A 27,525-nucleotide genomic window follows, 5' to 3' on the forward strand; every position below is an offset into this window, starting at 1 on the left:
GTCTCTAAAAGTATTGGAGGGTGCTTTAATTGAAGAATAGGCTAATATTCCTTTGGAAACAATTCACAATTTGTATGAATCAATACCTTGGAGAATTGAGGCTGTATTTGCCGCAAAAGTTGGAGCAATACCATATTAAAAGATATTTTGATGATTTTTCAAGGTGTTTCCATTTCTTTGTCCACCCCCTGTAGGTCTAAATGCTATTGCTATTTAAAATGTCATGTTAAAATGTCATATTTCCCTTTCCACAGATTGCAACATCTCTCAAATGGTTTGATGGGGACATTTACAGAAAGAAAGGATAATATTATAATTCAAGAATCCAATTTTTCTTTTTCTTTTTAAAAAAACCTGATAATTTTTCTGCTGATTCAGAGCAACCTAAAGAACACCTAGGAGTAGGCACAGTTAGTTTCAAATCAATAAGACACAGAAAAGGTTACATTGAGCTTTATTTGAGAAAAGCAGCATTGCATCCTTTTTTGGAAACAGAAAAGGGGATATTTAACATACGTAACTAAGGCATAATTTGCAAGGATGACAACAGTACAGTGTGCATTTGTAAACATTCAACAGCGGCGTTCAAACAACATGAATATGTTGTTCAGACATGGTAGTTGTTTTTCAGTGTTTAAAATATTTAGGAAAAAAACAAAGGGTATTGGAGTCATCAATAAAAGTGGTTGCAAAACAGAGGATTTTTTCTCTCTCAAGTGACATAGTGGCCTTGGTTTAGAGGAGCTACCACAGCTATAAGGATACCAGAAAACCTCTAACGGAAATGGAGTTGCTCAACATTCACTATTAGCAACTGAGAGAATTCATGATTTTGCGTGGTAAAGAAATGTTATATCCTGCTTTTTTGCTATTTAAAGCCCCCTCCACTCAAAGCCATTCAATTAAATACAACTAAGTCTACCCATCCACCACAAACTCTTTAAAAAGTGTATAAAAAGAAAATAAAACCAGCAATTCACGAAGTCCAACATATGAAATCGAGGACACAAAAGAAAATGGATTTGACATTCGTAATAAAAGCAAGTATTTTCTTAAGAAATACATAAATACCGTAGCATGGCACTCTGCAAAATCTTAGCCAGGAAATCTTTAACAACAAAAAAGTGCAGTTGGCTCTTATTTTTAAAAAGTCAGTAATTTTCTATTAAAAAGGATAATAAAAATGCATTTAATCCCCATTCAGAAGCATTTCTTTGCCTTATGAAAATGCTATTGAACGGCAATCCACCACTATAACCACTCTGAGGGGGGGGGGGTTATTTTGGGGGGGGGGGGAGCAAGGGCATATAAATATACCTTGTTATGGATTTTCCATTTTTGAATTGAGTTATGAATGAATATTTGAACTACAGCTAATAACCCTCTCTTTTTTTAACCTTTCACATCAGTGGGACATGATTATCAAGTGTCAGCTATTGTGTTCAGTCTGAAATGTCATTTTTAAGAATTAATTATTTTTCAAATCTGCTGTGAACGTTCTGTTCTTCAGCCTTTGCAAGATCTTATTTGAAAAGAAGCATATTTATTAGCAGATAGGAATGAAAAATGCTGCATCCATTAAAGGCATTCTTTAACAGTAAACACGTCTGTCTTCTGATCTTCAAGTACTGCAATTTGCTAGGTTTTCAATGTTTTGGTAGCATAACGGATAACTGCACAGTGTTCTGAAATACAAAATCAGAATGGGGGGGGGGGAGGGGAGATGCAGAATTACAAAACAATTCTTTAATGTTTGTAATCACTGTATTATACAGAAGTTATGATCTAGCTAAATAAAAGCCCTACAAAATAGGGAGAGATTTTTGGTAACAGATAACATCCAGGGTATGCACAAAATTGGGGTGCCAATTAGGAGCCTTAATTCACTTCAACCCATAACATGAAGACTTTGTTGCTTGAATCCTACTTTATACATAATACAGTATTAGTGTTTTATGTTAAGATAACTGGGACAGCCATGTTAACAAGGTTAGGCAATGAATAGGCATAGCAACTAAGTCAGCCAATGGGAGCTAACCACTTCTGAGTCTGTGCAGAGAATCGAAACTGAATATTTAAGCTTAAGGATAGGCATGGCTCAGTCTGCTCTCTCCATTCTGTATTCTCTGTGCTTGTCTGCCCTGCTGAAATGAAACTAACTGTTCTCTGCTGCCTATTAACTGCTTGAAGAAGAATCTATAATGAAATTGTAAATTCATCTGTTACTATGCTTTTAAAGAAATTTACGAATCCAGCTGAATCAGTCATTTGTATGTGCTTCTGGTATTGATTTTACAACAAACTGTAATAATTTCTATGAGTCAGAGACCAATACAGGTAAACCTCGACTTACAACAGTTCATTTAGTGACCAATTGAAGTTAAGCATTCAGCAATATACATTTTTGGTCTCATATATGTTGACAGCAGCAAGACGACTGTATGCACGAAAATGGAAGGACATTTTGTCTCCCTCCTCAGATGAATGGCTACAGAAGTTGATGAAGTTGGCAGAGATGGCTAAATCTACTGTTTTGATCAAAGCAAAGAATATAAGTACTTTTGCTGCTACATGGAAACCGCTTCTGGACTTTGTGCTTGAGGTGGGGGGGGGAAATGAAACTTTGATTTGGAGTTTTAATGATTACATTGATTTGTTGATACAGAAATGGCTAGTTCATATTATTATCTGAACTTCTAGATTTTATTAATGTTACCTGTGTTACTGCTGCAATGTTTTAGTATTACAACTATTAATAGTTTTACAACTATTCATTTAGTGATTGTTTGAAGTTACAATACTGAAACCAGTGACCTATGACCATTTTTCACACTTATGACCACTGCAACCTCCCCACAGTCATGTGACCAACATTCAGATACTTGGCAACTGATTCATATTTATGATAGTTCCATTGTCTTGGGGTCATGTGATCACCTTTTGTGGCCTTCTGATAAGCGAAGTCGATGGACAAGCCAAATTAACTGGGATACTAACAACTGCAATGATTCACTTAACAATTGTAGCAAGAAAAGTCATAAAATGAGGCAAAATTCACTTCATAGTTGTCTTGCTCAGTAACAAAAATGTTGCGCTCAGTTGTGGTTATAAGTCGAGAACTGCCTGTACTGTACCAACCATAATTAGTGTTTATTGTTTTTATTGCTTTCAATGTAATCTCTACTTACACTGGGGTAAGTGAGGCTGGGGCTTCCCTCATTAAAACTATCATGGAAACTTTAAAAAAAAAATACACACACCTAAATAATAAATTAAATAGAAACATCAAATTACTTTCAAGTTCTGATGGGTTTCTGACCATTCCATGCATCCAATCTGAGGTATGGCAGTGAGTAGCAAACTAGTCGCTTTATTTGCATTCTCCTTCAGTGTCTTTAGAACTCTGTCCACTGAGACCTACAAGAACAAGACAATCATTAGGCACTCTTCAGTCATATATATATATGCAAAAATATGCAACCCTTCCCTGGTGCAGAGCTGAAGGAGTTGGATACTGTAGCCTAGAGGATAATTCTGTGCCTTACAAGGCAAAGGTTGCAGGTTCAAGTCCCAGTGGGTATGGCTAGCTGATGAGGCCAAAATAAGGCCGAAATAGATCTATCCTAGTCTCCCTTAAATTCAGCAAAAAAACATGTGACACATACAGATAGAATTGTCGGCTATCAATAAAATTAACTGCCTTGGAAATGGCCCTGGGTTGGGCCGAGAGGCAAATAAGGAGCTGTGATGTTCCTTCAATACACCAGGGTGATTCGACACAAAAATATGCAACCCTTTCCTGGTGCAGAGCTGAAGGGATTGGATATGTAGCCTAGAGGATAATTCTCTGCCTTACAAGGCAAAGGTTGCAGGTTCAAGTCCCAGTGGGTATGGCTAGCTGATGAGGCCAAAATAAGGCCGAAACAGATCTATCCTAGTCTCCCTTAATTTTCAAATTCAGCAAAAAACATGTGACATATATATACTACATATATATCACATGTTTTTTGCTGAAATTTTAAAATTAAGGGAGACGAGGATGGCACCATTTCAGCCTTGTTCTGGCCTCATCAACTAGCCACACCTGATGTCTTCGGCACAAGCGGTGCGCCCTCCAAAACCGTTGTACGCAAAGGCCCAGTGGTGTGAGATTTTACTTCTGTGCCTATGCAGCAAACGAAATCACATGCGAGGACGTTTGCGAGAGTGAGATTTTGGCATTTTTTGTCGATATTTTTGCTTCCGCGCATGCGCAGGAGCAAAAAACAAGTGAAAATTGCCAAAATCTCTTCTGCACATTTTCACATGCGATTTTGCTTGCTGTGCATGCGCAGAAGCAAAGTCTTGCGCAGGGGTGCATGTGCGTGCGTCAGGGCGCATAGCTGTGTGTGCATTGCCAAAATCACTACCGGAACGGAGCACCTTACTGTTCCAGTAGCAGGCCTTCACTGGACATAATTTCAACCAAAGCAATTCATAAAAGTTTTCAGATAGATGCCGGCGAATGATCTTTATTGCAATAACAAGTAACTTTATTATGAACATCCTCAGCAAGCTCCTTATAAAGGAAAAACAAAACTTGCCCAATATATTAAGCATGTTTAATAGAATTTTATTTTAAAAATTCAATAGCCACAGTAAAAAAAACCTAAATAGGATTAAGATTAGGCAAAATGTAGTTATGTGCACAAACACGTATACCAGTAACCGTTAAAAGGTAGTCAGCACCATATACCGTAGTGGTTAGCATGGACTAGATAAATCAGGATTCAAATGTATCCTCAAGTACAAAAGCCTTCTAGGAGACTTTGTGCCAGTCACACACTCTGAGCCCAGCCTACCTCAAAGGGCCACTGAGATGGGGATAAAATAGGAAGGAGTGCCACATATACCATAAAGCTCTAGTGATGCATTGGCTAGAATGCTGAATAGCAGGCTCTCTCACTGCTCACTGTCAGGAGTTTGATCCTGAACGGCTCAAGGTTGAATCAGAATTCCATCCTTCCAAAGTTAGTAAAACGAGGACCCAGATTGTTGTGGGCAATAGGCTGATACTGTAAACCACTGTAATTACAATTTTACAATCATAGCTTTCTCAAATGGAATTCAACCAACATCCACTTACAATTTTAGCACATTTAAGCTCTTTACTATATTCTGCTAATAACCCTACAAAATAGTCCATGTTATCATTATAAATACGGGGCTAACAATAACTTGCCCATGTCACTTTATCAGTGAAAACATTTCACAATAAGTAGATGTGTTAGTAAAAATATTAGTATGGTAAGGACCCCATCCTCACTCATGTGAACTCTTAAAGGCTGACAGATTTACATGATAAGATTTTTTAAAGAAAAAAATGAACTTCATCAGTGATCTGAAGATACATGCACCCACAAGAGGATCACAGGAAAACAAAATGTAAAAAATACAGGCAGTGATCATCATATTATGGTATTAACTGTGGACATGGCCAAAACAGTATATGTAGACCACTCAAATTTCCTGGTGCCGAGTACTGAGGAGATAATATTAAACTGTTTTACTAATTGCAATTCAGCACTTTCATACTCTCCTCAAAATTTAATCTTAACCATGAAAGAGGCTGATTGCCTAAAATTATCCACAACAGTTTGAGAGAGCTGAGAGTGACACAAAGTTTTAGAGTTTGGAATACTCCTAGTCAGTTTGTAGTTCCGTTTCCATAGATTTTTTTTCATTTCTGTTCCCCTAACAGTAGGTGTGTATTCTGCAGCCAATTTTTCCTTGGATATTTTGTTGTTGCTTTTTAAAAAAGAGTTTATTGAATTTAAATAGTTAAAAAAGGGTGTGGAAGGGTAATAGGAATAAAGGGGAGGGAAAAGAAAAGCATTACATAATGAAAAACAGATCTTAAACTATACATAAAATAATCTATATCAATGTATTGTGACCACAGATCACATTAGAGAACCATCTTTCAGCTGTGGAGAGGGGGACGTTTGCCCAGGTTCACCTGGTGCACCAGTTGCGGCCCTATCTGGACCGGGACTCACTGCTAACAGTCACTCATGCCCTCATCACCTCGAGGTTCGACTACTGTAATGCTTTCTACATGGGGCTACTTTTGAAAACTGTTCGGAAACTTCAGATCGTGCAGAATGCAGCTGCGAGAGCAATCATGGGCTTCCCTAGGTATGCCCATGTTACACCAACACTCCGCAGTCTGCATTGGTTGCCGATCAGTTTCCGGTCACAATTCAAAGTGTTGGTTATGACCTATAAAGCCCTTCATGGCATCGGACCAGAAGATCTCCGGGACCGCCTTCTGCCACACGAATCCCAGCGACCGGTTAGGTCCCACAGAGTTGGCCTTCTCCGGGTCTCGTCGACTAAACAATGTCATTTGGCGGGACCCAGGGGAAGAGCCTTCTCTGTGGCAGCCCTGACCCTCTGGAACCAGCTCCCCCCAGATATTAGAACTGCCCCCACCCTCCTTGCCTTTCGTAAACTTCTGAAAACCCACCTCTGCCGTCAGGCATGGGGGAACTGAGACATCTCCCCCGGGCCTATACAGTTTATACATGGTATGTTTGCTTGTAATAATGGGGTTTTTGGTGTTTTTTAAATTATTAGATTTGTTTTTACATTGTCTTTATTATTGCTGTGAGCCGCCCTGAGTCTATGGAGAGGGGCGGCACACAAACAAACAAACAAACAAACAAACAAACAAATAAATAACAGAAAATATAAAATATGTGTGCACAGTATATAATAAAGCTGCTTTTTAAAATCTTCCCCACAGGTATTTTTCTTTCTGGATTATTTGTACTTTTGTGAACAGAAAGATTCGGTTAATACCACCCTCCTGTATGTGCTTTGGCCAAACACTATGTGGAGTTTAAGTTTAAGTTTAGTTTAAGTTTAATCAGATTTGTATGCCACCCCTCTCCGCAGACTCGGGGCGGCTCACAGCAACAGCAACACAAATCCAATATTTAAATTAATTTTAAAAACCCCACAAGTTAAAACCAATCATACACACTAGCGTACCATACATAAATTTTATAAGCCTAGGGAGAAGGAACATGTCAATTCCCCCATGCCTGACAACAGAGGTGGGTTTTAAGGAGCTTACGAAAGGCTAGGAGGGTGGGGGCAACTCTGATATCTGGGGGGAGTTGGTTCCAAAGGGTCGAGGCCGCCACAGAGAAGGCTCTTCCCCTAGGCCCCGCCAACCGACATTGTTTAGTTGACGGGACCCGGAGAAGGCCAACTCTGAGACCGGAAACTGATCGGCAACCAGTGCAGACTGCGGAGTGTTGGTGTGACATGGGCGAATTTAGGAACGCCCATGATAGCTCTCGCAGCTGCATTCTGCACAATCTGAAGTTTCCGAACACTTTTCAAAGGTAGCCCCATGTAGAGAGCATTACAGTAGTCGAGCCTCGAGGTGATGAGGGCATGAGTGACTGTGAGCAGTGACTCCCGGTCCAAATAGGGCCGCAACTGGTGCACCAGGCGAACCTGGGCAAACGCCCTCCTCGCCACAGATGAAAGACAGAATAGCGCACTCTAGTGGCTGGCAAACCACACTAGATATAGGCGACATTCTGTGATAAGTTCTCTGACCTGTATGATCTTTTGATCCGTAAGCACAGATCAATAATTAAGGTGATACGTGACATTCCAAATATTTCTCCCTTCCCTTGGACGACATGCTTCCTTATCAGTTGCAAACAGCTCTGGAGGAGACCTCCATAAAAGCACACAGGCAATTCAACAACACGATCATTCACTTCCATGAGGTAAAACACAAGCCCACCCATGCATTGAACCATCCAATAAGATTCTGTATTCTCCAATACTCAATGAGATGTAACTTGATGACTAATGGATGATAATAAAAAGGTGATGCCAGGCCTTGTCCAGAAAAGAAGGGCCTTCCCCACATGAAGCCATCTTGCCTCCTGCCTCTTTGAATGACGACACACTACTTGGCTGCAAATACCCAAGGTATTCTAAATAATACTGAACTACAATTCCCAGCATCCATCACCACTGTATGTAAAACACTTGACATTCTATAGACCAGTGATCCCGCAATCCTTGGTCTGCAATGCCGGGCAGCAGTCTGTTTGGAACTGGGCTGAGGAAGTAGTGGGTGAGCACACACATGTGTAAAGTTGCATTTGTGAAAGCAGCGTGTGTGCACCACCCCTCCTCCCCTGGTGTCCCCACCAGACTACCAAGCCAGAAAGGTTGGACACTTGCTATAGACCAGTGGTTCTTAACCGGGGTTCTATCGAACCCTAGGGAGTCAGGGAGTCGGTCTCAGGGATTCGGCGGAGCCTCCACCACAGAGGTCAAGACACACCCGACTCATTATGTAAATTCATGATGACACGCCCCAAGGGTTCGGTGAATGTGCATATGAAACTAGTGGGTTCTGTACCTCAAACAAGGTTAAGAACCACTGCTATAGACCAATGATGGTGAACCTTTTTTGGTTCGCATGCCAAAATAGGGTGTCAGACTAACCTCTGACTAACTTAACAACTGCAGCAATTTAACAACTGTGGCAAGAAAGGTCATACAATGGAGCAAAAGTCAATTAACTGTCTCACTTAGCAACAGAGTTTTTGATTTCACTTGTCCATCGAGGGTTACCCATGTTAAGAGAAAGTGTGCATGAAAATGTCTACAGGTAAAGAGGAAATAGATTTTATATGAAAAATGCAGTGATTCACTTCACAAAACAGGGCAAATATTCACTTTACAACCCTCTTTGATTAGCAACAGAGATTTTGGGTGAGGATTACCTGTATTGCTTAATTTACTACAAATAAAAGAAAGCTCAGGTTTCCCCCACCCAATAATTAGAGTGGACTGGCAATTGAGTCGGTCTTACAGTTGCTGACTAAAGCTTTGGATAAAAACAGAAGCTGTTGAAACCACAGACGTGAATGTGTGATGCTAATGGATGGTGATAGTGGTACTGCTGGAAAATTGTGTTTAAAAATTAACCTCAAGATTTAACTGCTTCTGGAAGGTGCTGTTCCCCTGGGGGCTTTGTATGCCATTTAATGAATCCTTTATTTAATAAAGACTTCATACTCTCTTGCTTATTTCTGTTATTCTCTCATCTCATTTCCCTCCAGGTTTGTTCCTTTCTTCCTTGGTGCAATTAATGCTCCCACTCTCCCCAGCCTCTCATTTTGACCACTTTTTTTACTGTATGTGTGTGTTTATTTAAAGGTATGAGAGCAACCTGTGTATTATTCATGAAATTTATCTAACTGCCTGAAACCAACTGGATTCTAGGCAGCATCCAGAATGTACGAAGTATACATAACACAACACCACACAGACATCATAAATGTGTTAAAGGAAATCATGTTACTAAAAGACGAACACAAAGTCAGACTATAAGAAGTCAAGTAGTAAAATAAGAATAATTTTAAAGGCCTTCTGGAACAACCATGTTTTCATGTTCTTGTAAAAGAACGTGAGGATGGAGCCACACAAGCTTCAGATGACAAGTTGTGCCACAGCAAGGGAGCTGCTACTGAGAAGGCCTCCAGTCCATGCAGTAAGCTTATTGTATACAAAGACTGAATTATAAAATTAACTGAACATACAGAAATGGTGAATCTGACCAATCTGGTCAGGGGGGGGGGGGGGGGAACAAACAGAAAAATCTTTTTTTGTCTTTTTGTTGAAGGATGAAAAGACTGAATTGATAGCTTGGGAATTAAAGAGGGCCAAAAAGGATGAGGAGAAGCATAATTTGAATCTATTATTGTATTTTGTATTTTTTATATGTTTTAAGCTGCCCTGAGTCCTCAGAGAAGGGTGGCATATAAGTCCAATAAACAAACAAACAAAATAAGTAAACAAATAGATAAATGTTAATGACTTATAAAAAGAAGGGTGGAAGGCATAACTAAATGTTTTCTTCTTTTCATTTGCTTTTTTTCTTACTAACTTTGTTTTGTATACAGTATTCCCTCAATTTTTACGGGTGATGCGTTCCGAGACTGCCCGCGAAAGTCACATTTCCGCGAAGTAGAGATGCGGAAGTAAATACAGTATTTTTGGCTATGAACAGTATCACAAGCATTCCCTTAACACTTTAAACCCCTAAACTGCAATTTCCCATTCCCTTAGCAACCATTTAGATTATTACTCACCATGTTTATTTATTAAAGTTTATTTTAAAAAATATTTATTAAAGGCAGACAAAAGTTTGGTGATGACATATGATGTCATTGGGTGGGAAAAACCGTGGTATAGGGAAAAAACCCGCAAAGTATTTTTTAATTAATATTTTTGAAAAACCGTGGTGTAGACTTTTCGCGAAGTTTGAACCCGCGAAAATTGAGGGAACATTGTACTTTTAAAATATCAAAAATCCTCTCTCTCTCACACACACACAGCTCTTTTCTGGCCGTGCGGTTTGTAGCAAGCATACATACACGACCACAATGTACAAGACATGCATATATATTTACAAGTATGTCATAGGCATTCATTTCTTTCTCACATCTGGAAAGCTGGAGGTTGACATGTGGGGAAAAAACTGAGCCCTATACAGATTGTCAGCATATTATTATTATTTATTACATTTGTACGCAGCCCCTCTCCATATGTAACCTTTCTAATTTTTTTTTAATTTGAGAGGGACTCATAAAAAATGATATACAGTGGAACCCCGACATAAGAGCTGCTCTACTTAAGAGCAACTCGAGATAAGAGCTGGGAGGGGAGAGATATTTTTGTTCTACTTACAAGCCCAAATTCGAGATACAAGCGCCAAGGAGCTGTCTCCTGAAGCCAAACGCTAACTTCCGCGTTCGGCTTCAGGAGACAGCTGCGAAGCGGCGCGCGTGTTTTAAAAGGTTGCAGCCGGCCTGGGGGGCTCGGGGGGGTGCTTGCAGCTTTCTTTCTTGCTCTTTTTCTTTCTCTCTTTTACCTTCCCTTCCTCTATTTCTTCTTTTCCTTCTCCTTCCCACCTTCTTCCCTCCCTCCCTCCCTTCACTCATTCCTCTCTTACTCTCCCCTTTCATAAGTTTCCTTGCTTCCTTCCTCTGTTCCTGTCCCTTCCCCCTTTCTTTCTTTCTTTCTTTCTTTCTTTCTTTCTTGCTCTTTTTCTTTCTCTCTTTTACCTTCCCTTCCTCTATTTCTTCTTTTCTTTCTCCTTCCCACCTTCTTCCCTCCCTCCCTCCCTTCACTCATTCCTCTCTTACTCTCCCCTTTCATAAGTTTCCTTGCTTCCTTCCTCTGTTCCTGTCCCTTCCCTCTTTCCTTCCTTCCTTCCCACCCTCCGTCCATTCATTCACCCATTCCTCTCTTGATCGCTTAAAGCCGGTCCCTGGTGCAAAAAGGGTTGGGGACCTCTGTCCTACAGGATTGGGTGGCAGAGAAGTTGAACATATGTAAATTTAAAAGTTTAAGAAAGTTTACAAGTTAAGTGAAAGAAACTTCATTATTCATTTATATGTACATGTACATTTCTTCATTAAAAACATGTCTTTCTGCATAATTTAGACTAACTTTGTGAGTTTTTTGAGGGCTGGAACCAATTAAAATTATTTACATTAATTCCTATGGGGAAAAGTCGTTCGAGATAAGAGCTGCTCGACTTAAGAGCCCAGGTCCGGAACGAATTAAACTCGTATCTCGAGGTACCACTGTACAGAAAATAAATAACTCAGCCAAGCTATTTGGCAAGTAGCATCATTTCAATTTTTGGGTCTATGCTAAGTGCACGCCCCCAAGAAAAACAGCAACTTTCACTCACGGTTTCCTCATGTTCTTTCCAGCAGTCATAATCTGTTGCCATGGCGATACTCGCATAGCAGATTCCCGCCTCCTTTGCCAGAATGACTTCTGGCACTGTCGTCATATTGATAACATCAGCTCCCCAGCTGCGAAACATCAAGCTTTCAGCCCGAGAACTAAAACGTGGTCCCTCGACTGTAATTACTGTCCCCTTTGAATGACACTTGATTCCAAGCTTTTTGGCAATATCCAGGAGAACCTGAAATCAACAAGGGAGATAAAAAGTCACCACTATTTTATCCCTCTGGTGTATATGTGTGTGTGTGTGATTTGAGCCCCCTCCAAAAATTAACTAATTTCTCATGTGAAATATCAAGGTCATCTCTATTGTCTCATTTTTTTCCCCTGGCCCTGAAATGATGTTCAAGTGTATAAAAACATAGCTTGAGAACAAAAACAAAAATACATTAACTCAATAGATTGATGCTTTAAAAAGAAGTTATTGCTTTATTTATCCTGGGAATAGACTTGGTTTTCTGTCAAGCCAATAACAGGCTCATTTGACCTGGAAATGATAGGCTAGGAACAAAAATAATCAAGTGGCTGGGGCTAAGAAAAAAAGGGAAGTTGACTGAGTTGATTTTAATTGAAATGTGAACATTAATTCCCCATTCTTCTATTTCTGTTGCTTTGAGAATTTGAGGTTCATTAAATTGTTTGGAAGGCTTAGGATCAGGTTATCTGAGGGATTGTTTGTTGCCAGTCATATGGAAGGCCCATGGGGTCTTTTGAGGTCATGCAAGGTCAGATGACATAACCCCAGATCAAGACCATCAGTATACATTATGTCATAATTTTCTTCAAGCAAATGCAATTCTTGTATTATTTTTATTTCTTAGTTCAAAAATGTTTGTAAATCGTATTGCCACATGCTGAAAATCTAAAGATGGATGAATATAACTACTATTTAATTTATAGCAGTTGATGTCGTAAGCCAAGGTATTCATTCTTGCAAGGCTTAAGACCAGAGAATCCTTTTAATACAGGATAGATAATTCAATGTTTTGGCTTCTGTCCCAAGTTTTCTATGTTGTGTGAAGAGACTTCTGGATTTTATAGAAACAACGTAGCAGCTGCAATGTTGCTGAATCCCTACTCACAGTCACTCATGCCCTAATCACCTTTTGACTTGACTACTGCAACAGGTGCTACATGGGGCTGTCCTTGAAAAACATCCAGAAGCTCCGGGGGGGGGGGGGGGATTGAAGCCCACATGGTTTTGTATAGATCTTGATAGCCGGTTTGCTTCTGGGTGTTGGATGACAACGTGCTGGTTGTCATCTTTAGAGAGCTTCGTGGCTTAGGATCAGGTTATCTGAGGGATTGTTTGTTGCCAGTCACATCTACCCAACCCACTACAGCGGGGAGACAAGGAATAATGCATGTCCATGTACATCTAATGGGACCCATAAGAAAAGCCTTCTTCGTAGTGGCCCCTTCCCTCTGGAACATTATCCCTCTAGAAATTAAGACAAATCCCAACTCTGACACTCTTTTGGAGGGCCCTCAAGATATGGTTCTGTCAGTGGAATTGAAGAATCCAAAGCCGGATGGAGCCCATTAAATGGCTGGTATGAGTGTGTGTTGATGCCAAGCTGGAGGTTGTTGCTGTTGTTATTATTATTATTATAATAGTAGGCGGCAATATAAACTTACTAAATCAATCAGTCCAGGTAGGCAAGTGGGGAAGGGACTGGGAGAACTATAGTCATAAAGGAGGTTTGGAGGATCTTACATTACTTATTGCAACATTTTTCAACCATTAACACAATCTGAGGTTAGTTGGGGGAAAGATCAAAAGCAACATGAGAAAATATTATTTTACTGAAAGAGTAGTAGGTCCTTGGAACAAACTTCCAGCAGACGTGGTAGATAAATCCACAGTAACTGAATTTAAACATGCCTGGGATAAACATATATCCATCCTAAGATAAAATACAGAAAATAGCAGACTAGATGGACCATGAGGTCTTTTTCTGCCGTCAGACTTCTATGTTTCTATGTTTCTAAGATGTGTGGACTTCAACTCCCAGAATTCCCCAGTCAATATTCGAGGGAATACTGGGAGTTGAAGTCCACACTTCTTAAAGGTGTTAAAAATTGAGAAACACTGAGCTAGAGATTACTGACTGCCCATCTATCTCACTGCTATAATTTTTGACACATAACTAAAGGGAGAACCAGTTTTAGTGCAATTTTAGTGCAATATGCAAGATTGTAAGATAATTAATCTAGCACTATTATGTAAAACAAAGAGAGAGAGTACCATATTTTTAGGAATATAAGAAGCAACTTTCTCCCCTCCTAAAAGAGGGTGGAAATGTCGGTGCGTCTATTTTTGGCCTTCTGAAGCCCCGCCCTCGCACCCCATTTTTGCGAAAAACGGCCATTTTTCACACAAACAGGAACGTTTTTGAGTCATTCTTTGTCAAGTGGACCAGGTGAAATTGAAGCCTTATTTGAAAAGAAACCACCACAAAAACAACATATATGATAGAAAAAATGTGCTGTTTCTAATGAAATAAAAATGAAGATGATTGAAAGTGAGAAAACAGAGAGCAATAAAAAAAAGCTTGCTCTTTCTAATGAAGATGATTGAAAGTGATAAAATGGAGCTCTCGGTTTTCTCACCTTCAATCGTCTTCACTTTTATTTCCTTAGAAAGAGTACATTTTTTTCTATCATATACAGTGGTACCTCGACATACGAGTTTAATTCATTCCAGACCCAAGCTCGTATGTCGATCAACTCGCATCTCGAACGAATGCCTTTAGACTTTGTTTTTCGCGCCGAGATAACTGGAAGCAAGGAATTCTTGCGCCACCTAGTGGAAGCTCGGCTCATATCCCGAATTTGAGCTCGGGTGTCGAACAGAAATTTTGCTCGCGTCTCGGCTCGTAACTTGGAATACTCGCATGTGGAGCAGCTTGTATCTAGAGGTACTACTGTATGTTGTTTTTGTGATGGTTTCTTTTCAAATAAGGCTGCAAAAATCAGTCAAGTGGACACCTAGTCCACTTTACAAAGAATGACCATTTTTTCTTTCCCCAGCTCTCGGGAACACTCTGCAAACCTCTCAGACCCTCTGTGTGCCCCATTTTTTTAAAAAAACAGGTGAAAAATGCGTCCGTTTTTGCAAAAAATGGGGTGTGCAGAGGGTTTGGAAAGCCTGCAGTGTGCTCCTGGGACTGGGGAAGACAAAATCGACTGTTTTTGCAAAAAATGGGACATGCAGAGGGTTTGGGAGGCTTGCAGAGTACTTCTGGGGTCCAGGGGGACAAAACCTTTTTTTCCCTTACTGACCTCTTTGAAATCTTAGTGCATCTTATAGACCGGTGCATCTTATAGTCCGAAAAATACAGTAAATGTGTTATCTAGTATTCATCTAGCTTCATGTTAGTAGCCGAATGCTAGGAAAATGGGAATGCTATTCATTTTTTCAATTACAGATTGAATCCTATACAGGTAGTCTTCTACTTACGACCACAACTAAGCACCACATTTTTGTTGCTAAGCAAGACAGCTGCTGAATGAATTTGCCCCATTTTACAACTTTTTTTGCCAGTTGTTAAATGAATCTCTCTAGCTATTAAGTTAGTAACACAGTTGTACGGTAAATATGGCTCCCCCCTTGATTTTGCTTGTCAGAAGGTTGCAAAATGTGATCACATGACCCCGGGGCACTGGGACAGTCATAAATATGAGTCAGTTGTCAAGCATCTGAATTTTAATTGCATGACATAGGTGATGCTGCAGCTGCCATAGATATAAAAAACAGTCATAGGTCACTCATGCTGTTGTAACTTTGAATGGTCTGAATGGTTACAACATAAATGGTTGTAAGTTGAGGACTACCTCCATAATATAACATCTACTAACTTCTCTTGTTTTGGCACAGAAAGGTTCCGCCATAGAAACATGGCACACTCCAGGGAGGCAGGAATTAGTCCCGTCATAGAAAGTGAGATGCCTTTTTGTTGTCCTGCAAAGATAAAAAAAATTATCAGAGAAGACAATGAAAATTGTGAGTGTCCATCCTTTTGGCTTGCTTTGATTGAACAGGACTTGTCTTCGGCTGCATATAAACTATACAATATAGCTAGTGTTTGATGATATAAATCACATAATAAAGAGTTTAGGATCTTGTGGCTTCCCCAATGAATTTGCTTTTTGAAAAGTTGCAAAAGTTGCATTTATTTATTGTATTTATATGCCGCTCACTCCAAAACGGACTCAGAGTGACTAACAACAATCATAAATACAACAGCAATCAACAATGCGATAAAAAATATCATTTACCTACTTTACCCCATACCTACTTGTAGTCAATCCTAATTCTAGGCCTGCTGGAAAAGCCAGGTCTTAACGGCTTTCCGGAAGACCGGTAGGGTGGAGATAACACGGATCTCTGGGGGCAGTTGATTCCATAGGGTTGGCTCTTCAACCAACATTGTTTGGCGGATGGGACCTAGAGAAGACTGACTCTGACACTTACTGGCCACAGCGAGGTATGAGGGAGGAGGCGGTCCCATAAATAGTCTGACCATGAGCCATTTAGGGCTTTACATGACCCCAGGATACTGCAATCGTCATAAATATGCATTGGTTGCCAAACACCTGCATTTTGATCACGTGTCTATGGAGAAGCTGCAATGGTTGTAAGTGTGAAAAGTAGTCATAAGTCACTTTTTGTCACTTCACACAATCACTAAACAAACTCTTGTAAGTCAAGGTCTACCTGTATCCTTAAGGTTAGAAGAAATTAGATCTCTCCCTCCTGCAACCAACAAATGTGTTTAGAATAATCTACGGATTGAATGAATGAGAATTGAATGTTTTTAAGCTTATAGTATGTTTTTTAAGTCTTTTAACGGTTATTAATTGGATCAAATTGTTTTATTATGTATTCTATGTTTGTTGTGCACTGCCGAGTCCACAGAGAGGAGCGGCATACAAATCCAATCAATCAATCAATCAATCAATCAATCAATCAATCAATAATTAATATTCTCAGAGGCAAATTAATACAAAGCAAGGGAAACAGTACTTTCCAACTGAAACCAGACATTCTGGAAACAAAACATACCACATCCTTCGAGTTGGGAAGATTGTAATAGCAGAATTACAGTTTCTTCAAGGGGGGGGAAATGAAACATATTCGGACAGACCCTTAGAAAGAGGCCTTAAACTGAAACGAGACTATCATCTTAACTGGTGATTAGTAGACCAGAAGAAAAAAAAAGAAAAGATGGAAAGAAACAAAATGTTTCTCAATTTGTAAACCAGAACTGGCAAGAAAAACCATAAAGACCGTGTTGCGTCCTAAAAATGCATAAAGAATGCTATTCGGTCAGCAAAATTCAGCTCAAACATTCGTGAACGGGGGGGGGGGGGGGGGAGAGCTTAACTAAAAATAGTCTCAATGCACTCCTGCCAAGACGTCAGAACTTTAACTCTCACCAGCCCTGTCGACACTACCAAAGTCAAAGAACAGGAACAGTTGTTGAATTCAGACATCTGGAAGGGATCAGGTGGCCGCTCATAATGTAATGTGTAAGGAATAAACAGGAACATATGCCAATAAGATATGGCATCTTGACAAATGACTCTGCTAAATGAGTAAGAAACTTTCAATAGTAAAGTTCTGAACAACTGTTAGTCATTTGAGAAAAACACAGGCGTGTAATAAGATGATAACACTATTCCAATGGGATTAGAACTTGCAGAATTCTCTGGCAAAGGCCGTGCTTACTAGGATCCTGGGAATTGCAGCTCTAACATTGGCTGGATTATTAGGGAAGGGGCATAATGTACAGCTGCAGCAATAACAGCATGATTGGGGGAGTGAAGGTATTACCATACTTCATACAGCAAGAAAACTAACGTGATGCAGCGCTTGTTTTATTAATAAAGCTGCATAATATTTTTTTTTATTAATAAAGCTTGCTGTGACAATAAACAAATTCGATTACAGCTGACTCTTGGGTTGCAACCTTCTTCAGAAGTTTGCATTTACCCTGGGAATCAATTATTTCAGCTCATGGTTTGATTTTCAAGAAGCTGAAGTTAGGTTTAAATTGATTGCTTGCCTGTGGCCCAAGAACTCTGCTTGGATTTTTAGTGATGGGATGTGTATCTTTAAACTAGAACCTCTCAATTTCACTTCAAAATGTAGCCTTTGCAGGAGCCAAACAACAGAACACAGACACACCCCAACTATCACAAATGTTAACTTTTAGAAACAGGATTTTAAAAATGGATATAATGGAGACTAGCCATTATAAATAGTTCTGCCAGCTATAGGTAGTGTTTGACTTCTGACCACAATTGAGCCCAGATTTCTGTTGAGTTGTTGAATGAGTTTTACCCCATTTTATGACCTTTCTTGCCATGAGTACATTGCCGCAGTTGTCAAGTTAGTAACAAGGTTGTTAAGTGAATCTGTCTTTCCTGCTGACTTTTTTTGGTCAAAAGGTGTCTATATGGTGTAAGAAAATACTTATATTTATATTTATACTGTACTTTGGAACATCTTATACTCTGAAAAATGCGGAACCAGACACAAACAGTATAAGAAGATAGAAAATCCTGAGGAAGGAGTATGGGAGAGGTGCCAAGAGGCAATGAATAAATTAATGCTTATTTGTTTATTTTGCTCATAAAAGTCCCCTCTCCCCATTTTTGTGAAATTTTGTTCATTTTCATCTAGATTAGGCTGCAAAATCTGACTTTTTTGACCATCTTTGGCATTGGGAAACTAATTTGAACATTTCTGAACATAATGAAATGAAAATTGAAATGAAAAAAAGATGATTATTTGTTTATTCCCCCCCCCCCCCGTGTGCAATTATTTCCCAGGCTTCCAATTTTAATTTTTTTGAGAACCTTTGGCCTTTGCATACTAATTTGAACATTTCTAAACATAATGAAATGAAAATTGAAATGAAAAATTTGATGCTTATCTGTTTATTTTCAAGTATAAGACCATATTTTTATACTCCAGGTCTAAAAGGACCCTGAGGGTAACAATTGTATAGTAAATGCGAGGAGAATAGCAGGATTAATAAATACCACAATACCAATACTCTACAGAATAATAAGTGAAAATTGACAACTCAATTCAACTTTTCATTTTGGTTCTTCCCCCCCACCCTCCACCTTATTTCTGCTGTCTCCTAACAGTAATTCCTTTTGTGCAGAAGTAAAGGGAGGAAAATTAGATCAAGAGCTGGTATCAATGTGCTTTAAGCCACCTAATCGAAATACACAGGCTGTATTGTGCAGTAATCTTTCCTTTCCTGTGCATCAGATATATTGAAAGCTAAATGGATAAAGCAGCATATGAAACATTTCCCTTGTGACTGGCTTATTAATAATTCATATATTAAATAAAATATATCTATGAAAAACAATAAATTAGGAAGTCTGTAGAGATTCTCAGTCATCCAGGCCTTTTTAGCTAAACAATTTGGGATGATCACCCTTGGAATGGTATATTGAAGGAACGTCACAGCTCCTTTTTGCCTCTAGGCCCAACCCAGGACCATTTCAAGGCAGTTAATTTATTCATAGCCGACAACTATATTCTGCATGTATCAAATGTTTTTAGCTGAAATTTTAAAATTAAGGGAGACTAGGATGGATTCGAATCCCAGTAAGGAAGGGTGTGGCTAGCTGATGAGGCCATAACAAGGCCAAAATGGTACCATCCTAGTCTCCCTTAATTGTAAAATTTCAGCTAAAAACATTTGATACACACACACACACACACACACACACATATATATATATATATATACACACACACACACACACACACACACATATATATATATATATATATATATATATATATATAGCAGACTAGAGGAAAGAGGAGCATTACTCAGGTGAACCTGAGGACACAGATAAACCTCCATTGAGGACTGCATCAGAGGTATGTTTAACCTCAGGGGGACAGAGTGAGTGCGGTCAACTCAACATCACTTGTATTGGGGCACCTTTGGTCACCTGAGCACACTGTCAGCGAAAATGGATTCCCGAGCTTTATTTCCAGCTGCGATGGCCTCCTCTGCAACCCTCTGCTAGGGAAAACAGATCCTTGGAGGGCCACATGTGGCCTATCCAACTCCATTTTTGCTGGAAGAGGCACCGCGGGCTGATCCTGTGCTGTTTCCAGGGCAGCCCCGTGGGCCAGATATGGCCCCCGTGTCTTGAGTTTAACACCTCCGCTCTGAAAGGATGAAAATGACCAGCTGTCTGCACGAAATGTAAACCCTTCCATTCCCAACTATCCTGTCAGAGCTGAAGAAGTTTCTTGGATGAGAAGTGAAACATCTTCAAAGAAAAAACAAAGTCCCGAAAAAAACAAGAAAGCCTCCTGAAAAAGCACCTTTGGAACAGTAAATTAAGAAGAGTCAGCTTTTTATAAATTACATCTATGAACAACAGTAAAATAAAAAGAGTCAGTGGATTGTCAGAAAAACATCTTATGCTCTCTGCTCGCAAAAAGGGGCAAAGTTGTCTATTCCACAATTATTTTGCATTGGTTGCATTGGTTGCCGATCAGTTTCCGGTCACAATTCAAAGTGTTGGTTATGACCTATAAAGCCCTTCATGGCACTGGACCAGAATATCTCCGGGACCGCCTTCTGCCGCACGAATCCCAGCGACCAGTTAGGTCCCACAGAGTTGGCCTTCTCCGGGTCCCGTCAACTAAACAATGTCGTTTGGCGGGACCCAGGGGAAGAGCCTTCTCTGTGGCGGCCCCGACCCTTTGGAACCAACTCCCCCCCAGGTATCAGAGTTGCCCCCACCCTCCTAGCCTTTCGTAAGCTCCTTAAAACCCACCTCTGTCGTCAGGCATGGGGGAATTGACATGTTCCCTCCCCCTAGGCTTATAAAATTTATGCATGGTACGCTAGTGTGTATGATTGGTTTTAAGTTGTGGTGTTTTTAAATTAATTTAAATATTGGATTTGTCTTACATTGTATTGCTATTGCTGTGAGCCGCCCCGAGTCTGCGGAGAGGAGCGGCATACAAATCTGATTAAACTCAAACTCAAATTTTAAAAATACATTCAAAATATCATGTTGCTTTTAAGCCTTCCATTCTCCCTGTTGTCCAACTATTCTATCCTCTTAGTCATAGGCATCTCCTGCTTCCCCACACTATTGTACTTTTCTTTTCTGCCAATTTGGCAGAAGAGCTGGGGAAATCTCAGCAGAATAGACTTATCCAAGACAGTTTGTTCTCTAAGAAGGAGAAAAAGACAAATAGGAATGCAATAAGATATTTTTCTACACCGCCCAAGGACAGAAGTCTTTCAATAAGGCAGGCAGCAGGATGGATTGTTTTTCTGGGGGGAGGTATCATCATATAGTGATATGGAGGAATGTACGGCAGTTTTTTAATCCACTGAGACCTCTCCTCCTCTTCCTGTCGGTACTTCTGCATGAGAGGTTGGCTCTCTTATTGGAATAAAACAATGCGTTTGCCATTACTGATTAAAAATAGTGCTTAATGCATTTGACAGAAGTGGATTTTTGGAATGATATCAAAGTTTGCAGAATCTCTTGCCAAATTAAGACTTGATCCTATTTCTATTAGTTCTAACTCTACACAGAACCAGATTTCCCCCTCCTACCTTACCGGTCTATGAACTGGTCAATTATAACAAGATCTCCAGGCTGAATCTCTTCTCGTAATGAACCACAGGCAGTCGTCACTAATAGGTGAGTGCAACCTTCTTCTTTTAGTGCCCACATATTGGCACGGAAATTGATATTTGTTGGCATGATGGAATGATGCCTCCCATGCCTAGGGAAAGAAAAAAGAGAGAAGGAATCTGGTTAAACCCAAAAACATAATATAAAAATGGAGAATAATAAATGGACAAGCTACTTGGGCAATTAAATCTGCACTGCGATCAGAAAAATGATGCATCAAATCATGATTTGCTCTGACCCATTTCAGCTAAAGATGCTCAAGCTTTTTTTCTGGCTGAAGATTCATACCTGGTCTTTTTGAGAGGCAGGACTATAGGCGTATTCAGAAAGCTGAGGTGGGATAGAAAAATTACATTTCATTTCATTGCAACTGCATTGCAACTGTGTCATTGTTCCCTATATGACATTAATTGGATAATCACGAAAGAATCAGCAACACTAGTTAAACATGGGGAATTACGAGAATTTAAAGAAATCAAAACAGCAGCTTTGGAAAGCACTCAAGCAGTAGTGGTATTAGGGTGGAAGGACAGCAATAAATGGACAATCCAGAATTGGTACTGGTACATGGTGGACCACATCCACTTCGAAATTATGGAAATAAGATTAAATAACTTTGATGAAAATAAATTGGAGAAGCTGATGGCACGATGGAATAAGGTGAAAGATTATATCTTAAGTAGAATATATGACGACAATGTGAAAAATAAACTCCAATCACTTTTTGTATGTAAAGAAATGTAAACCGGAAGAAATTGAAATTTACTGTAAATAATTTAACCCCCTAAATGGTGGAGGGGTTATTGGTGTTGGGCACTTTTTCTTTAAGATTTTTTTTGTTTGTTTGTTGTGATAAAAATTTAATAAAAAATATTTTTTTAAAATGTTCCCTATATGACAGATAAGTTATTGAAAGGATTCCCCAGACCACTTTTCTTAGGGGCTTGGAGTTTCATCGGCGCTACAGATAATTTATTCCAACTTTATGCAAATATGAGTTGAGGAGAATACTAGACACCCAAGACCAGGTTGAGAAGAAGTCAAACTGCAATCTAAACATGACGGCCCATTGTCAGAGTCCCTGAACTCCCTTATTAGTGCTTGATGCTACAGCTACAATTTGGAGCATGGGGAAGGGAGCTGATGGGGGGGGGGGGAGAGGAGAAAGCAAGTTTATGAGTAAGCAAGGAAAAGCTTCTACAGTGGTCAATCCAAAATCACCAGATTATCTATATTACCTGGTAGACCACACGAGGAGCCCTGATCTGCATGTTTATGAGGTTCTTGGTTCATATCTTATATTTTTGTTTTTTAAAAATGTGTTTGGACTAAGAGCCTTTATCATGCTTATGCCCACAAGAGGACTTTTTAAAAAAAAATTAGAGTCCTTGGATTCTCTATCCCAAATCACAGTTCCTTTGGCAAGGAAGCTCATGAGAAAATTAAAAAACCCACATTAAGAAACTTAATACATTCAATAAAGTAAAGGTTTCTTGTCTAGTGATATCCGACTTTAGAGAGTGGTACTCACCTGCTTCTTGGCTGAGGGAGCCACTGTTATTTGAAGACAATTTCCATGGTTTTATGTGGCCAGCACGATTATACATATAGTGGCATGGAACCCTGTTACTTTCCACCAAAGTGGTACCTATTTATCTACTTGTATCCTTTCGAACTGCTAAGTTGGCTGCAAGGGACGAGAGTTTATCCCGTCACACGGTGCTCAAGCCTTAAAACCAGACTGTCAGCTTTCCAGCTGATAAGCTCAATGTATTTAACCACTGCACCATCACATCCCCCAGTTCAATAAAGTATACAGTCCTATATTTGGAGGAATTTCAGGAGTAATTGGTCTAATCCTCAACCTTGAAATGGGCAATTCATGGTGATTATGTAATTTCTTGTGAAAGTTGCTACTTTCCTCCATCTATACCACCTATACTGTGCCTTCTTATCAACTGCCTGATTGCTGAGTCTCTAGCAAACAAGAACAGATGATGGCACAAGAAACTCTTGCAGAGCTCCTTGGTTGTCTGCCAAGCAGTTCTCAATCCAATCTGCATTGTTAGCAAGCTTTTGTTTGGCTTGGTTATGATTAATGGCACATCATATTTTCTAATGCAATTTTAAGTCACGTGTTTTAAAGGAATTTCACATACCTGGATAGAAGCACACAGTCAACATTTTTTATCTTTCCTGAAATCAGTGCATCTGATGGCTAGAATTAAAAACAACACACAAAGTAACATCTACTACATCATAAAATTCCACCAACGTTTTTTTTAAAAAGAGCCTGATTTGCTACTAATGCAGTAATCAAAGTGAAAATCCATCACGCACTACAATCCTGCGCATTAAATCACACGTTAGAAATAAATCTCAATAAGATCTTGACAGATTTTGCTGCCCGCCCAAATTTGATGTACAAGAAAACAATTGCAAAGTTATATTGTAGATTCTTCAGAATATTACAATTACAGCAGGGGTCCCCAATTTCCCTGGTCCATGTCCTGCTGCCAGGCAGCAGCCCATTTGCAACCGGGCTGTAGAAGTGGTGGGGCGGGCTAGCATGCATGCATGCGCTTGCGTGAGCACACACACACACACATACTTGCACAAAGTTGTATGCCCCCCTCCCAACTCTGTCGAGCTGGAAACATTAGAGATCATTGAATTACTGGATCAATAGCAGCAGGCTACAAATCAGTAGTGGATTGGCTATTCTGGGACCTGACTGCTTGGGTTTCTTAGTGAATGCTATGGGACTAAATCAAAGTACAGAATATCCCAGAAAGACAATTTTGCATCATCATTAGGCAGCTGGATGGGGATCAGCTCTGATTCTATGAAAAATAGTCTATGAGGAGTAATGAAAAGGACAGTAATCTGAAACTTATATTAACCTATAAACATAAACACACACACACAAAGTCACACTTTGTGAATACACCTGTCCCACTAAAATATTCAATATATACATGTGTACATAAAGAGAAGAACTGAATTCATGGATCCATAACCATTTGCCAAGAAATTAAGAAATAATTTGTGCATCCGAAGAACACATGGGTATTTTATGAGGACTTTCTTATCTTTCTTCATACAATCAACTGGGTGTTTTTTCATAGAAACCTATAAGGAATTCTTGGAAATATAGCTCTATTTCAGGTGTTTTCCTTAGCACACTATATACATAAAAAACAGATGTCCTAGTTACCTATACGCACCTTTCCGAATGGTGTATCAATGTATTTCTCTGTTCGACCTTCTAATATCTCAGGATCATCCAGCCCCGTCCCTCCGATAATTCCAATCTTCCAGAGAAGAAATACAGATTAGAAGACAAGATAAAAGGATAAATTCTTCATGAATGTACCACTAACATCACAATGTCTTTATTGCTTTATTTAATTTGCTAAGGCTGGCTAACATATCTCTTTAGGCTTAGGCAACTCTCTTAATCACAATGCAGGACAGATGGAAAAAGTACTGGAAACAGAGGGCCATCAAGAATTTCTACAGGACGTTCCTATCAAAACAGGCACAGTAGCAAACCTCACTTCCTTTGTAACTTTTCAGAAGAACAAATTCCACAACAACATTGAGAGGAACAGACCTGCCCACTTATCTCTGTTCTCGGTTCTAGATTGCCCAATCAACCCATAGAGTTAGCAACGCTGGTGAAGTTTCCATCTAATGAACAGGAAACTTTAAAAACTGCAAGACTTCTGGAAGTCTCTAATGCAATCTTCTCTAACCCTTATTACGGAGTCTTACAAAAATATTTTCTACTGTCACTGACTTAACCGCTCCCAGATAATACCATAAAAGACACTCTGCATTTTAATCCCAGGTAGTCCTCCACTTACAAGCATTTGTTTCATGACCTACTGAAAAAGGTGAGTAATTTTTCACCTTTGCAACTACTGCCCCCAACAATCTGGGTCCTCATTTTACACTTGGCAACTGGCATGCATAATATTTATTGTCCTGGGGTCATATGTTCACCATTTGTTAACTTTCTGTATCTGTATAGTATTTTGTTTTTATTCAGATTTGCTTTGTGCATCAGCAGAATGGCAGGAAAAATAATACAATCTCAGAATTAGGGATTTGTTTTTATTGTATAGGTAGTCCTCAACTTTACAACCACAATCAATCCCCAAAATTTAGGTTGCCAAGTGAAAAATTTGTTAAGTGAGTTTTGTCCCCATTTCATGACTTGTCTTGCCACATTTAAACGAAATCACCGCAGTTGTTAAATTAGCAACACGGTTGTTAAATGAATCTGGTTTCCTCATTGACTTTGCTTGTCAGGAGACTGCAAAAAGGAGATCATCCGATGGGGGACAACGCAACCGTCATAAATATGAATCCGTTTTCAAGATGCGACCACAGTGTGAAAAATGGTCGAGTCACTTTTTTCCCAGTGCTGTTGTAACTTCTGAATAAGTGAACTATGGTTAAGTCGAGAACTACCCATATTGCTTTCCAAGGTTTCTAAAGAGCCTCTAAATCCAAGTATCTTAGATTTGGAAACTTGGGTGATCCCCAGTTTCAGACTCTAAGGAGGTTGGGGAGGAAAACCAGACACTCTCTGCCCGTTACATTGTGCTTGAAGGAGGCAGCCCCACAATCTTAACTCCTGGCTCTTCTTCCATCTGAACCTTGGACAAAATCCAGCATTTAATGGATGATCCTTAGAAGGATCCAAAAGAGGTGGGGGAAAGACAGATAGAACAAAGTCCAGCACAAGCAGGGCAAAAAAAAAAAAAAAAGGTTGTTACAGTGGGGGGGGGGGGGGGATCAATCATGCAAGCTCTGGCCATAAAGGATAGGCATGGTTTTATTGTCAGTTTCTCTTTCTGGATATTTTAATACTAATGTTGCATTTATTGTTTTAGTTAGTTGTGAGCCTCCCAGAGTTAGGGAGTTGGGTGGCATACAAATTGAACTAACTAACTAACTAACTAACTAACTAACTAACTAACTAACTAACTAACTAGATAAATAAATAAAATTAAAATTAAAAAAATTAAAACAATTAAAAAGAAATTTTTAAAATTAAAAGGAAGGAAAGAAAGAAAGACGGTAGGAAGGAAGGAAGGAAGGCAAGCAAGCAAGCAAGCAAGCTCAGAAACCCTTTTCGAAAACCGGATTCCTCGCCCCTCTCTCACTGCCACCCCAGGATCGACGCGCTTTCTCTCTCTTAACAAACGTTTAACGCAACTCACACTTGCGCGCCTTTTGCTCTGCAGTAAATCTCCCTGCGTTCAGCCAGGCTGCCTCGGTTTGCAGCCCCGGGAGAAGCGGAAAAGGCCGCCTTCCGCCTCCTCCTCCTCCCGCGCCGTCAGCGGCGGCGATAAGCGCTGATTTTTTTTAGGCCGGCCAAAAGGTGCGGGGAGCTTCTCCCTCGTGCCGAGGCCGGGCGGGCGCCTCTTTGCAGAGGCGCTGGAGCCCTGAGGAAACCACTCGGGAGTGAGGAAGAGGGGGAGAAGGTTCCCCCCACCTTGCAAACGAGGGGAAGCCTCGGCTTTCCCCCGCTGGACGAAAACGGTGGCAAAAGGCGCCTTACCTTTACGGCCGAGCAGACGGCAGCTGCAGCCATGTTCGCCCTGAAGAAAGAGGAAGGAGGCGGTGCTGACTTCTCCGCCCAGGGATGGTGCCTGGCGCCGGGAAGCCTGGAATAACGGAGGGGGTGGGTGGGAAACAGCGTTTCGCCTTTGCGCCGATATCGTTGCGCGAGTCCCCCACCGCCACCCTTCCCCGGTTTTCTTTCTTTCGGTGGCGGAGGTTTTGCAGCGCTTAAAAAAAAATATTATTATTTGACGGAGCTCGCTTTGCTTCGCGTAGCCGTCCTAACTGAGGGCGCGGCGCCTCGTCAGGCCGAGGCGATTTCCAACCTCAGCACACGTGGAAAGCCGCCCAAGTGGGGGGGAGGGGGCGGGATTTGTGTGTGTGTGTGTGTGT

At 40.1% G+C, this 27,525-nt stretch overlaps 1 protein-coding gene across 1 annotated transcript; it reads right to left on the reverse strand.

The window, feature by feature from the left end:
* Nucleotides 1-437: 437 nt before the first annotated feature.
* Nucleotides 438-27,525, reverse strand: MTAP (methylthioadenosine phosphorylase). The gene is made up of 8 exons (XM_070742502.1): nucleotides 27,131-27,525; nucleotides 24,783-24,869; nucleotides 23,715-23,773; nucleotides 21,479-21,646; nucleotides 15,706-15,808; nucleotides 11,786-12,025; nucleotides 3,295-3,417; nucleotides 438-1,685 (listed from the first exon to the last, which is right to left on the reverse strand). The coding sequence occupies exons 1-8, from the start codon at nucleotides 27,161-27,163 to the stop codon at nucleotides 1,647-1,649; spliced, it is 852 nt and encodes a 283-aa protein (XP_070598603.1). The 5' UTR covers nucleotides 27,164-27,525; the 3' UTR covers nucleotides 438-1,646.

Source organism: Erythrolamprus reginae, chromosome 2, assembly GCF_031021105.1.
Source record: "Erythrolamprus reginae isolate rEryReg1 chromosome 2, rEryReg1.hap1, whole genome shotgun sequence".
Classification (NCBI taxonomy): Eukaryota; Metazoa; Chordata; class Lepidosauria; order Squamata; family Dipsadidae; genus Erythrolamprus; species Erythrolamprus reginae.